This window comes from Crocodylus siamensis, chromosome 5 (assembly GCF_052110815.1).
Source record: "Crocodylus siamensis isolate JL-2025a chromosome 5, ASM5211081v1, whole genome shotgun sequence".
Lineage (NCBI taxonomy): Eukaryota > Metazoa > Chordata > Crocodylia > Crocodylidae > Crocodylus > Crocodylus siamensis.
This window is the reverse complement of record NC_143399.1, coordinates 21,754,052-21,767,626: the sequence shown is the minus strand read 5'-3', so window position 1 is coordinate 21,767,626 and position 13,575 is coordinate 21,754,052. Positions and strand designations below refer to the sequence as shown.

Here is a 13,575-nt window from a genome sequence, read left to right as displayed (position 1 = left end):
TGCCACAAAGCCCGATCCAGGTCCCTGCAGCTTGCCCTGCTGCCTGCTCTGCACAGGCAGGTAGCATGCTTCAGCACTGGGGCAAGGGCCAGCCATAGAGATGCTCTGGCTGGCTACCAGAGCATCTCCGTGGAGGACCAAGCCTCTGGTTGCCTCAGGTCCCAGACCATGGTCCCAGACCATGCCCTGTCTTGCTTTTCCCCACAGGGTACTTTTTGACAGGGGTCTAATTTTGCCCCCACGTTGCAAATTTGCAGTGCGGGAAACGTTTTTTGTTCCCACACATGCCTATTGCAGTGTCTGAAAGGGATTTGAGACACTGCAAGAGGCACATGCTCGCTCATCTGGATGCACCCTTTGAGTGCTGCCATACTGAAGCACCAAGGCAAAGGTAGGTATGGTGCATTTTGAACAGTGATGACATCCCTGTAGGCTAGAAAAGCATACAAGGAGATGGGAATGATGACAGCAGCAGCCTGGCTTACAGGGCAGATGAACTTGTGAGCTTTGTGGAAGGGAATTTGTCACACATTAGCCTTCTCAGTCACCTATGCACCCACTGCATCTGATGTGTGTCCTTGATGCCCTAATATTGTCTGTGACTATGAGGGATGAGTGATGAGACAGGAGTGTGGAATCTGCTTCCCACATAGAGTGTTTGCTGGCAATAACTTATGACTTCATATAATCCATATGTATGAATGTTCAGTCTCTTTTTGCATCTTAAGCTCTTGGACTCAGTGAACTCCTATGGGAATGAGATCCACATGCTGCATGTTTGTTGGTAGCAGGGAGCCAGAAAAGGAGATACCCTGTCACCTTCACTCCTAGTTGCTAATGTAGAGGTGCAGCCAAGGTCAGGGGTGGGGTTCTGTGTTGTTGACCATCACAAACGAACCCTTGTATTGCTTTGATTTGTGCTAAATTCAGCGGGAAGGATACAGAGTTTTCTTAAAGCCACCTCTGTGTGCCTCCCTTTCGAACAGCTTGGAATGTGTCCCAGCTGCAGCTCACGGCTTGTTCTGGCCGGCACTAAAAGTGGGGTCAGCCTCCTAGACGGGAGAGGAGCAAGGACAGCAGAACAGGCCCAATGTTGGTGCACACGTGTTGTGTAGCCTCAGTCCTATGTGTCAGAGTAACGGTGGTAATTCCAGCTGGATCTTTACTTTGGCAAGCGTAATAAAAGTATAATCTTGCCCTAAATGTTTCTTTTTTAAAGCGTAACAAGACATTCCATTGTTTTCAATTGAATGCAGCAGCCAGAGCTTTTCAACAGCTGAATTAATTTGATACATTCTTTTAATATATTAATATCTAGACAGGCATTGATTCAACAGTGCCTGAAATCTTCCCTTGGAAGTGATCCAAATGAAAAAGTAGGAAAGGAATTAATTTCTTTTTTTTCTGTCTTTTTTTTTTTGCAGTTGTAGCTATATATACTTAAGAAAAACATGCTTCAGCTGGTTTTGCTCTTTTGATTATTAATATGAAACTCTTTTTAAAGGTCAATTTACAAGGACTTTCCAATGAAGAAAGTATTGAGTTCAGAGTGTTGGGATCATTGCCCCTTTTACGACTTCGTTCACATTAACTTTGTTTTTAGCTTTCATTGCTTCAGACCAACCGACATCCTGATGCAGTTGGTCCCAGCATCTGACAAAAAGGACATGATCCATTCTCATGGCAGTTTTGCATTAGGTCCAGTGAGGCTCACATCATGCTCGAGTGAGGCTCACATCGTACTCAAGGAATCGGAGAGGATGGAAAAGACTAATTGGACCATCCGGTCCATCTTCTGTTAGCAGAAGATTTGTATTATAAACTGTTACTTTTTTCCCCCCTGAAACATTGGTCAAAAAGTTCTTTATAATGAACAGACTAATCAAAATCAAAACCTCCTTGTAGGTGGTTCACAACCTGAGAAAGATACAATTAACTGTCCTAATGATTTGCTATGTTACGTTTGCCCTGCTGCAACTCAAAGTGCTTTGCAAGCAGAATAGAGTACTTCAATTCTAAAAGTCAGCTGACATATAGGAATAAATAAGACCTGGGTTCCTAAAATTGGGAGAGAAGCCAATTTAGGTGTTAGATACCAAAATACACGAAGTCAGATTTGGATATTTACTAATTCAAAGAAAATGTAACTCCTCCATGTATGGAACATATATCTGATGAAGATGCGCAGGCACTAGTTTTTGGGTCTGGTTCACTACCAATTTCATTACACTTGTGAGTAAAAGTAGCTGTAAGGATTCTTTTTATTGCAGCTAGATTGGCCCTTTGGGTTTATGATGCCATCAGGGCATTGCTGGAACGCAGCATGGTCAGCTCCCAGCAGCACACTCCTGACATGTTCAGTGCCCCAAGGCAGGAGCAGCTTTGCCTTGCTGTCATGGCAGATAGGGGCCAAGGATTTGATAGGTGTACTGGATCTATTTGAAATTCAGGTAGATTAACTTTGGTGAAAGAACAAGTGAATAAATACTTTAAAAATGTACAAATGCTGCCCCTTTGTTCACCCCTTGTTCAGAGATAGGAACTGACTGCATTTTTTGTTTTCCCTGTTCTAGGATTCAGAAAAATGCCACAAGCCCTCATTACGGAGCAATGCATCTGTTACCATGATTTATTTAGGAAAAAATGTGCACTTATCTCACGATGATACCGATTACAGAGATGAAATCAAAGTCTATCAGCAGCATTGTGGAGGAGAAAACCTTTGTATTTACAAAGGCAAGCTCCTGGAAAGAGGTAAGGATTCAAAGTTGAAGAGTTCATTTTAATTCTGGCAACATCTTATTTTATAGATAAACTGTTGATGTGATATCAAAATGATTTCAGCTGAGCTCAGTCAAGATATGTGCATCCAGGGACTTATATACCAGCTGCCTCTAAACTAAATCTAGATTTACTGTTTCATGATTGCAAATGAGGCTGCAATTACTTTTGCAAATTACGGAAGGAGGAATTCAGAGGAGTGAGCTAACAAATACTGTGGGTTCGATCCTCTATGGTTAATAAAATATTTGCAGGAGTAAACTCTCCCTGAATACCAAGTTATCTGTTTCTAGGCTGCTGTAATATATCACTGCATGCTCTTTATTATTCCAGAAGGAAAACTGCACACTGGGGGCATGAATCTGATCCCCGTTATAGTAGTGTGACTCCTCTGGCTTCTCTGTAGTTACTTGCATTGGTGAGTGAAAGGGGAATCAGGCCCTGGAAATGTGCCACTCATGAAACCTGAATGTTATGCAAGGAGACCTCTGGATGCAGTAGAAGCCCAGCTGCTCTGCTGCTTGAGAGAGGGGGTAGGATTGTGATGCAGGTAACTTGGCATGGTTCCTTACCTACTATGCATCACACGGCTGGGTGCAGAGTGTAGGGGAGGAAGGATCATGGCTAGCAGATCTGCTGTTACAGAAGGAAGGGCTTCTACAGATCACACCCTTTAACCCAGCCCAGAGGTCCGAGAGAAATTTTCTCATTGCCTCCCAAGACTATGTAACTATCCTGCATAAAGCCTCGCTGCAGCCATGGTGCAGTCTCCTCATGGTGCTATATTACTGTGTCTGTGCAGCGTAAGGGTTAATGACTGTTGGGGAAGGGGTGGCTTTGGTCTTCATACTGAGAAAAGGAATTTGAAGCGACAGCTCTGGTTTCATTAATAGTGCTGTACATAACTCATTGTGGTTGCTACTGATTTTACATTGATTGTAGTTAGGCTTTGTAGGTACTTTTCTGTCTACTGATAGAAAGAACTAGTAGTACTCAACTGCGTGTCACAAGCCTGCTACTGCTCATAGATATCCCTCTCTAACTCTAGTGGCAGGGGCCAGTATTTTTGAGGCGGGAGACTCTGGGTGTTGTTCCCTACTGCTGCAATGGAGTTTTGAATGGCCTTAATGACAATGTTGTAGCTGGTTGCAGAGGTGTTAGCAAGATCTACAATGTCTAGTTGCAGGATGATTTGCTTGCATAATGAGCTGCAATGCAACTGAGTGCCAAAAAATGGGTCTCACGTGGTCTGCAGTTTGGGCACTTTATTTAGACAAGCCAGGTATCTGTCAACGGAAACAGGCTGGTGACAGTGTTAGCCATTTTCTTTCTCCAATTACAGAGACCTTTAAGTTCACCTCAAAGCGGCATCGTGGCTTCCCTTTCAGTCTCACCTTTTTTCTCAATGGGATACAAGTGGACAGACTGAGCTCCTGCTGTGAATACAAGCATCGGAAAGGTGCGAGACTGGGAGGCAAACAAGGATACTTTGGATTCGTCAATGTGGACAGAGCATCCCCCTGCTATCGGTATGGAAATACAGAATCTATAAACAGCCACGTCTGCTCAGCTCTTAGTCTTAAGGCTTTCTTTACAACCAAGAAGACTAGAAGAATCATTTAAAAAAAATGCATTGAAAATTTGGATTTGGGATAAGAGTTCTGATTTGAAGGTTGACACATGCTATCATTTCCCTGGCTGCAGTATGGAACAATATGGATGCTCCCCATGGCACATAAAACATATATGAGCAGAACAGAGCCCCCCTGTTATCTAGGGCAAAAGTCAGTTCCTTGATTAGTAGCTCCAGTTTATGCTGAGAAGCTTAAATTAGAATAAAATTCTGACTGATTTTTCCAGGCAGTGTCAGGTGGGAGAACTGCTGCTGCCATGTATAATTTTTAATCTATTTATTCTTTCCATAAAATATTTAAGAAAATAGCAGCAGACAGTTGGTTAGGGAGGGGGAGGAGAGAACCCCCACTGAGTCACACTAACTTTTGAGATAAGCACCGGATTCTGCAGAGAAATTCTGCCGTAACACATTTTCCCGCTTGAAACTAACATTTACATGATTTATGCAAATTCTGTTGTGATAAGGAATTTTGTGGAGTGGAAAGCATCTGAATTAAGAATGCTGTTTCAGAAGATACCCTGACTAGTCCAAATACCTGTTTTTCTGTGTTGTACTTGTGTGCATAGATAGCCAGAACTGATCCTGATCTGAAATTATTCAGATTATTTCATATTGGTGGGGGGGAATGCTCCTCTGTACTTAATAAAATCTGTCTGTCTGTCTCTCTCTCTCCCCTGCCCCACTCCATCTCACTCTTTGACCTAAAGTTTCCTTTTCAGTAAGATTTCTTCCCTAGGTTCCTTTCATACTCTCTGCAAGTCACACCCTGTAAAGTCATGGACAAAGTTAGGAGTACATGTAATTCTGAGTATGATTTTACATCTACAAATTAAGAGCTTGATCCAAAGTAGGGGACTTTTCCCTTGATTTCCATGGGGGTTTGGATCATGTCTAGGGATGCTTAAGTCCTGATTCCACAAAGTATTTAGAAGCTGAAATACCATATTTATTTGAATATAAGATGACTTCCCAATAATAAGATTCTATATATGGCAAATTTATACATTTGTTATAAGTTTCCAGATATAGACTAATTTTTCAAGGTTTGCCTTGAATTTGGCCCCCCGTTCCCACTGCTATAGCAAGGAAAATAAATCTAGGAGGAGGGTCAGGTGGCCTCCTTGCCCTCTGTCCCTGCCCCTACCCCCAACTTCTTAGCTCTGCACCTACTTCCCCCGCACCTTTACTGTGAAAACCTGCTCTCCCTGAACACATGAGAGTGAGAGGCAAATCTGAAAACACTGGCTCTGAAATAAACATGCCTAAACATTTTAAGTTGCAATAGCTTGTAAACTGCTGCAAATTTCAGCACAGGTACTCCATAAAGATGCTTTTAAGCAGCACTTTTGTACCTACTTATATCTAATACAAACTATGTATGATACTAATCCAAAACCAAAAGGCTCACGATTTACCATATAGTTCAGTGTTTCTCAACCCATGGTTCGCAACCCATAAGTGGATTGCAAGAATATATGAAGGGGTCATGAACAAACTTTATAAATGGATTCTCCTCTAAAGGAGAAAACGTGGGAAACTGTGGGTTTTCCCATGCAGCCTGGCAGAGTTCTAGCCTGCAAGGGGCTGCTTGGGGCCCTCCATGCCCCACACCCTTCTCCTGCCCCACACAATGGGGGAGTGGGGCCTGGGGATGTGGGGGGTGAGGAGGCAGCAGAGTGACAGGCACTGGCAGGGCTCGGAGGCTGTTTTCTGCTTAAGCCATTTACTGGGTCAGGACTGGCTATCAATGTTACAAATGGGTCCTGATACAGAAAAGTTTGAGAACCACTGATATAGTTCATTGGGTTGGGCCCCAGCAGACTCAACAGCATTTCAAGCCATAGTACCCCAACAGCTCAGCACTGCTTGGTATGTGTGTAAACTCCAGATTACCTCCCGCCTCCCAAAGCATCCATGTGCTAATTAACCCCCCACTCATGACTGGAACTGGGTGTTCTTGGCATGAGTTCAAATGTTTATATATAGATTGTTAGGCACAAGACAGCCTGATCTGGCTTTACCTCATGGAGTGTGAGACCACATTATTCATGTGCAACAGGCAAAGGGACGGGGTGGCAGAGGGATTCTAGGTGAACTATATGGGATCATGTTTGGTTATGTTTGCCAGACATTTAAGGCTTGTGAAGAAACAGGAAATATTGGAAATGGTAAAGAACAGTGCAGCTCAGCTATGGGAGTGAAGATGAAGTTGAAAAGCATTCAATGCAGTGGCTCACCATGACTGGAAAAAGAGGTCAGCACTAGGGGTGATTGAGCCCAATGGGCACTACTATATACCTTATTCAGATAGGCTGCACTGACCTATGTTTGTGGTAGGTTCTCATCAGGATGTTTGCCTATTATGGGCCATGTGTTATAGTCATTTTGAGTCATGAATTTAATCAGCTTCACAGTCGGTTTTCATTACTGAGTGCAAGTTGCTGTTGATAGTAGTTTAATGATAGACAGTGTATTTAATGAACTTTCCTTGTATGGAAATGTAAGATGAGGGGCTTTCCCCTCCCCACTGCTCCATGCTGACTGGGAGAAAAACCTCATATTATATTTGAGTAAATACTGTATGTCCAATCCAGTCTGTTGGAAGACTGGAGCCTTAAGTATCTACCTGCCTAGAATATTATAACTTCAGGATTTTGGCAACATAAGAAATTCTGGGCACTAATGAAGTAACAGGCCAGAAACCACCCTTGCCTCCCTTCACTTGAACTCACAATTATTCATGCTTTTTTTTTTTTAATGCTTGAAAAGTTGGACGTCAGTTTCTGAAATTCCAGTTTCTGAACATCAATTTCTTGACATTTCTAAGACATCTCATGCCCTGTTAGGAGATGTTAGGGGCAGGGAAAGCTTTATGTTAGAACTGAAGTTTGGTGGGGAGAATGAGAGAGATGCTTAAACAATTGAAGGGGGATGATGTTGATCACACCAGGTTGGAATGGAGGAGAGGGATATGAGAGTCCTGGGTTCAGTTCCTTCCTCTGCCTAGAGGATTAGAGCCCCTGTCCTGACTGCTTGGCTTTCTCGGATGGCTCAAGGTGGCTTTCATTATTTCCTGCAGAGACTATTTCATTTCATAACTGAACATTTACTAGAGGAGACGCTGGAACCCAGGAGTCCCATTTGAATGTCTTGCTTATCAAGCAAGAGAATGACTCTGTTTTACAAACTAGGACACCAGAAACAAGAGGGATTGAGGGAGGCTTGCTTCAGAATGCTATATAGTGTCATCAATGGGGAATTCTCCAGAAAGCTGTTTGATCCAGTTTCACATCTCTGTCTTTAAAACGTGTAGCATATTTAAACCTGTATCCTGTGTCTCAGGTGAGTGTCTAAACCACCAAGCTACAAGGAGATCTGAGATGGGTCTCCCTCATTTCCCCTGGTGATACTGTTTCACTTTGTATAAAGTATTTAACACAGTCTAGTGAGACAGCAGTGGAGAGAGGCTTTGTAATCCAGTGGTTATAAAGTACTTATAGTTTCATAGTAGCTAGAGTCGGAAGGGACCTAGGTAGATCATCTAGTCCGACCCCCTGCCTTGGCAGGAAAGAGCACCGGGGTCAGATGACCCCGGCAAGGTGCTCATCTAACTTCCTTTTAAAAATCCCCAGGCTAGGAGCCTGCACCACTTCCCCTGGAAGCCGGTTCCAGGCCCTAGCCGCCCTGACTGTGAAGTAGCGCCTCCTAATATCTAATCTAAACCTACCCTCCGCCAGCTTGTGACCATTATTCCTGGTCACTCCTGGCAGCACACGGGGGAACAGGGACTCCCCCAATACCTGCTGATCCCCCCTGACCAGTTTGTAGCAGGCCACAAGGTCCCCCCTTAACCTTCCCTTGTGGAGGCTAAACAGGTTCAGGTCCCGTAGCCTCTCCTCATAAGGCCTGCCCTGCTGACCCCTGATCATACGAGTGGCCCTCCTCTAGACTCTTTCCATATCGTCCACGTCCCTCTTGAAGTGTGGCGCCCAGAACTGGACGCAGTACTCCAGCTGCGGCCTGACCAGTGTCGCATAGAGGGGGAGGATCACCTCCCTGGACCTGCTCGAGATGCATCTGTGGATGCATGACAGGGTACGGTTGGCCTTCTTGACTGCCTCCCCACACTGCCGGCCCATGTTCATCGTGGAGTCAATGACGACTCCAAGATCCTTTTCCGTCTCCGTGCTGGCAAGAGGGGAGTTCCCCAACCTGTAAGTGTGGTGCCGGTTCTTCCTCCCCATGTGCAACACCTTGCACTTATCAGTGTTAAACCCCATCCTATTCTCATCCGCCCACCGTTGCAACCTGTCAAGGTCAGCTTGTAGCCTATTGCACCCTTCTAGTGCACCCACATCCCCCCACATCTTAGTGTCATCAGCAAACTTGAACAGGGTGCTTTCTACCCCCTCATCCAAGTCACTGATGAAGATGTTGAACAGTGCGGGCCCGAGGACCGAGCCCTGGGGGACCCCACTGCCCACGTCCTTCCAGGTCGAGAAGAACCCATCCACTACCACCCTCTGGGTGCGGCCCTCCAACCAGTTGGCGACCCATTTGACCGTGTGGGCATCGACACCACAGTCTCCCAGCTTTTTGATGAGGACAGGGTGAGAGACAGTGTCGAAAGCCTTCTGGAAGTCCAGAAAGACTACATCCACAGCAACCCCTGCGTCTAATGATTTGGTGACCTGATCGTAAAAGGCCACCAGGTTGGTCTGACAAGACCTGCCACTGATGAACCCATGTTGGTTGCCCCTGAGCATGCATTCCCCTGCAAGGCCCTCCTGGATGTGTGCCAGGATAATTTTTTCAAAGAGCTTACCCGGGATTGAGGTAAGACTAACTGGCCTGTAATTTCCTGGGTCCTCTTTTTTTCCCTTTTTGAAGATAGGGACCACATTGGCCCTCTTCCAGTCCTCCGGCACCTCACCAGAGCACCACGAGTGCTCATAGAGCCGTGCCAGGGGTCTCGCAATGACCTCGGCCAGTTCCTGTAGAACCCTAGGGTGAAGATCGTCTGGACCAGCGGACTTGAACACGTCCAGCCTCTCCAGAAGTACCCTAATTAACTCCTCGCTAACCCCTGGCCCAGGCGTGTCTCTCCCGGGGCCCGAGGGGGGCCCAGCAGGGAGGTGGCTGAATTGGTCCCTACTTAGGAAGACAGAGGCAAAGAAATCGTTAAATATGTTAGCTTTGTCATCTGGCATGACGACTAAGTTGCCCATCGTGTCCTGCAGGGGCCCCACATTACCCGGGACCCTCTTTTTACCCCCTATGTATTTGAAGAAGGACTTCTTATTGTCCTTAATCCGGGAAGCTAGTCCTATCTCCATCTCTGCCTTGGCCTTCCTGACTGCCCCCCTACATCCTCGGGCGACTGTAACATAGTCCTTCTTGGTGATGACCCCATCCCTCCATTGGGTGTATGCCTCCCTTTTAGCAAGGAGACATTCCCGGATGCTCCTAGTGAGCCATGGGGGTTTATGTGCCCTCCTGCTCCCTTTGACCCTTGTTGGGATTACCTCCCTTTGGGCATGGAGGATCGTCTCCTTAAGGAGCAACCACTCACCTTGGACATCTGGCTCCCTTCCCCTCTGGGTCCTCAGCGCTTCCCCAACGATCCTCCTTAGCTTGTTGAAGTCAGCCCTCCTAAAGTCTAGGGCTGTTGCCTTGCTGCAGCCCTTTGCCACCTTATGCTGGATGGTGAATTCCAGCAAGCGATGATCACTGTCTCCCAGGTGGCCCATCACCCGCAGCCCCCTCACCAGGTCATCACCCGTGGCCAGCACCAGGTCCAACAAGGCGTCTCCCCTGGTGGGGCTGTGCACCTCCTGGGTTAGATGGAGATCCTGCACTCTGGCTAAGAACCGACGTGAGCGATCAGACTTGGCTGACTGCTCTTCCCAGCAGATGTCTGGGAAGTTCAGGTCCCCCATGATGACCACATCCTTAGCCCTCACTTCCTCTGTGAGCTGACCTAAGAATTTCTGGTCGAGCTCTTCTCCCTGGTTGGGAGGTCTATAGTAGACTCCCACCGTTAAGTCTCTCTCCCCTGGACTGCCTTTTACTCTAACCCAGAGCACCTCAGAGTGCCCCCCCTCTACCCCCTTGCTAATTGACGAGGAAGTATATTCCTCCTTGATGTAGAGTGCTACTCCTCCACCTTTCCTTCCTATCCTGTCCCTCCTGTATAGCCTATAGCCCTTGACACTCACCGCCCAGTCATGCGATGAGTCCCACCACGTTTCTGTGATCCCCACTATGTCAGGGCTGGTGACAGCTAGGAGGAGGGCAAGTTCCTCCTGCTTCTTCCCCATACTTCGAGCATTCGTGTAGAGGCATTTGAGGCCTCCAACGGTTGTGCCCGCTGACCCCCTAGTCTCAGCAATGCCCCGTCCCCCATCACTTACCTGTTTCTCCCTTTTGACCATTGGTCTGGGCTCGCTGGCTGTTGCTGGGCCTGGTAGCTCATCGTCTCCTCCGCCCTCATCTTACCCCTCCCCCGACAAGCCTTACTTCACGCAGTCCAGTAAGACAGCAATGGAGGGAGACTCTTTAATTTGGTGGTATCCTTCCCACATTGTGGGATACTGCCTCCAGTTACTGTGTAAACAGGGTCAGCTTTGATACCGAATAGTTATTCCACTATACCAGGTCTGTGGGGAGCTCCACAGACTGTGGCCCTGTGTGCTAGATCAGGAATGCGGGGTGCTGTGGAACCTAATTTCAGCCCATGGAGGTGGCCTGAGGCCCCAGTCTTAGCACACAGGGCCATGTTGATGTGGTGCATGGCCCCAGTGCAAGATGGAGGCAGTCGTGGCTGCCCAGAGCCTAATCTGGGTATGTGGGGCTCTAATCTGGTCTGCAGACTGGCCCTCCCTGTTGCACTCATCTGGCCTCATTGAACAGCATTGCACTACGCACTATAAAAGGTTTTGTTTTGAGTTGAACAAAGCAAAAGTTGGGGAAAATGTGGGAAAAATTGAAAAAAAGCAAACTAAATTCAGTTTGAGCCAAACCAATAGACTGTATTTACTCAAATTCAAGATAAGGTCCTCCCTTTTTCACATGGGGGAGTGGGGGAAGCCCCTCATCTTGGATTCAAGTATGACGTGGAGGCGGGGTAGAAGCTGCTGTGGCTCAGGCTTTGATTCTGGCCCCAGCCCCAACCTGGAGCCGGGGCCAGAGTTGCAACACCACTGCTGTTTTTACCAGGCCAGGCTTGGGGCAGAACAAGCATGTGCTCTATGCACCAGGCTGGAACAGGGCCAGAACCTGTTGAAGCTGCAACAAGTGCAAGTGGAAGGGAAGTAGGGCAGGTGGTGGCTGCAGGGGCAGAAATAGTGAGATGAGGCTTCAGGGGAAGCAGGTTGGGGGTGCAGGTGGCAGGTGGCAAAGTGTGGGAGGACAAAAGCAGGGGTCAAACTGCTTGTCTCCCCCACTGCTTATCCCATTGTTTCCCCACAACCTGCCTCTGCAACTGCCTGCTCCCTACCACCTGCCACTCTACTACCTCCCCATTGCCTGTCTCCCTAGTGCCTCCCCCCAATCCCTTCTTTCTCCACTGCAGCGGTGGTGGGATGAATTTAAGATGATCCGCAAATAGTCAGATTCTGTCCATGGAAAATTATAACTGGTTGATATCTTTTCCTTGGATAGAATCTGATTATTGGAGAACCATTCTAAATTTGGGGTTTATTCTTGGATTCAGATAAATATAGTGTTTTTCTCAATTTAATTTTTCAATTTGGCAGCTGAACTGGAAAAATCAGGTTTTTTTTCATGAGCCACACACCATGTTACAGCCTGGCCATGATTTACTCCATATACATTTCATTGCAGGATTCAGAAATGCATTATGGAGGTGGGTAAATCTTAAGGTCACAATTTTATGGATGCACCAATGCATACATTTGTTTCACTTTAAAATAAGCACATCATGTGTCTGTAGACGTGCGGGAAGGCTACTCTGATGTGCTGTAATTACAGAGCATTGGAGCAGACTTGATTTAATCGAGTCTGCAGGAATGTGCTTATTAATGCCGTCCAGCAGCCTCTGTGTCTCGTGTATCAGCATCCCTGCACTTCAGAATGGTGGTGGGGGTACTGTAATTAAAGCTTGTTCAGTGAGCTGTAGTTAAAGTGCCTCTGCTGCCATTTTGAAGTGTGGAGATGCTGATACACAAGACACTGCAGTTTTTTAATTTGCCCAGAGAAAGTGTAAAAATGCCATTTTGCTTAATATCTAGAAAATGTATATTTTCAAAATGTCCATGTTGGTTTTTTTAGCTGTATTATTGAAATGGGTCTGGACAAAAAGCCCTCTCCTCCCAAGAAAGAAATGAAAGAAGACACTAAAGAAAGGCTTGAGCAATCAATGAAAGTCATAGAGCCCAATGAATCCAGCGAAAGCAGTATTGAACAGGAGGCAAACAAAGAATCAGCACTGGTTATTTCATCTGCCCAAGAAAAGGAGCCTTCAGATGATAAGATGGAAATTGAAGAGGAGGAAAGAAAAGAAGAAACAAGAAGGGGAATAAATGATGAGAATGACCAGGAAAACTCCAGCAATTATGGTACAGTACAGGGCTGGGTGTGGAGAGGTATAGGCACTATTCCCCACACAGCCTTTGGCTCGCCGTTTGACCTCTAACAAATCACCTCACTCCATCTTTTTCTTTCCTTCAGGTTTCTGAGGCAAAGGCAGCCTCTGACTTTGTGTAAGTGCAGTGCTGAGCACAAATGGGGCCATGATTTCTCTGTACTTTTGTACTATATGGTACAAATAGCAGAGTATTTAAAATATATCATAGTCAAAATTAAAATCTTTGTCTATAGTGGTGCTTTGCAACCAATGTAGTTGCACTGACACAGCTCCCAATTGTGGATGCTATTTATACTGACTCTGTGTGAATCACACCAGTAGAGCTTACAGGGGGATGGGTGTGGGTGTGGGGGTGTGTCTGAGACAGAAAGATGGAGAAGTCAAGAAGCAGTTCAGGTGGTGACACCTGTTGTTAAGGTTGCCCAGCACTTTCTGTTTTATGATCCTGCTTTCATGATTCAAGAGAAGAGGTTTTTCTAGGTACCAGGAGGTAAATAGGATGTGAGTGGGAAAATGGTGATAGGAGCCAGGGAACAGGCAAAAGAAAAGA

At 46.3% G+C, this 13,575-nt stretch overlaps 1 protein-coding gene across 1 annotated transcript in view; it reads left to right on the top strand.

Annotated features, from left to right (window-relative positions):
* ERICH3 (glutamate rich 3) overlaps window positions 1–13,575 on the top strand; it is an 83,400-nt gene that overhangs the window by 28,381 nt on the left and 41,444 nt on the right. The window contains exons 8-10 of the mRNA XM_090048583.1: window positions 2,574–2,754; window positions 4,124–4,310; window positions 12,710–12,996. Coding sequence (XP_089904709.1) covers window positions 2,574–2,754; window positions 4,124–4,310; window positions 12,710–12,996 — 655 coding nt within the window. The remainder of the gene's footprint in view (window positions 1–2,573; window positions 2,755–4,123; window positions 4,311–12,709; window positions 12,997–13,575) is intronic.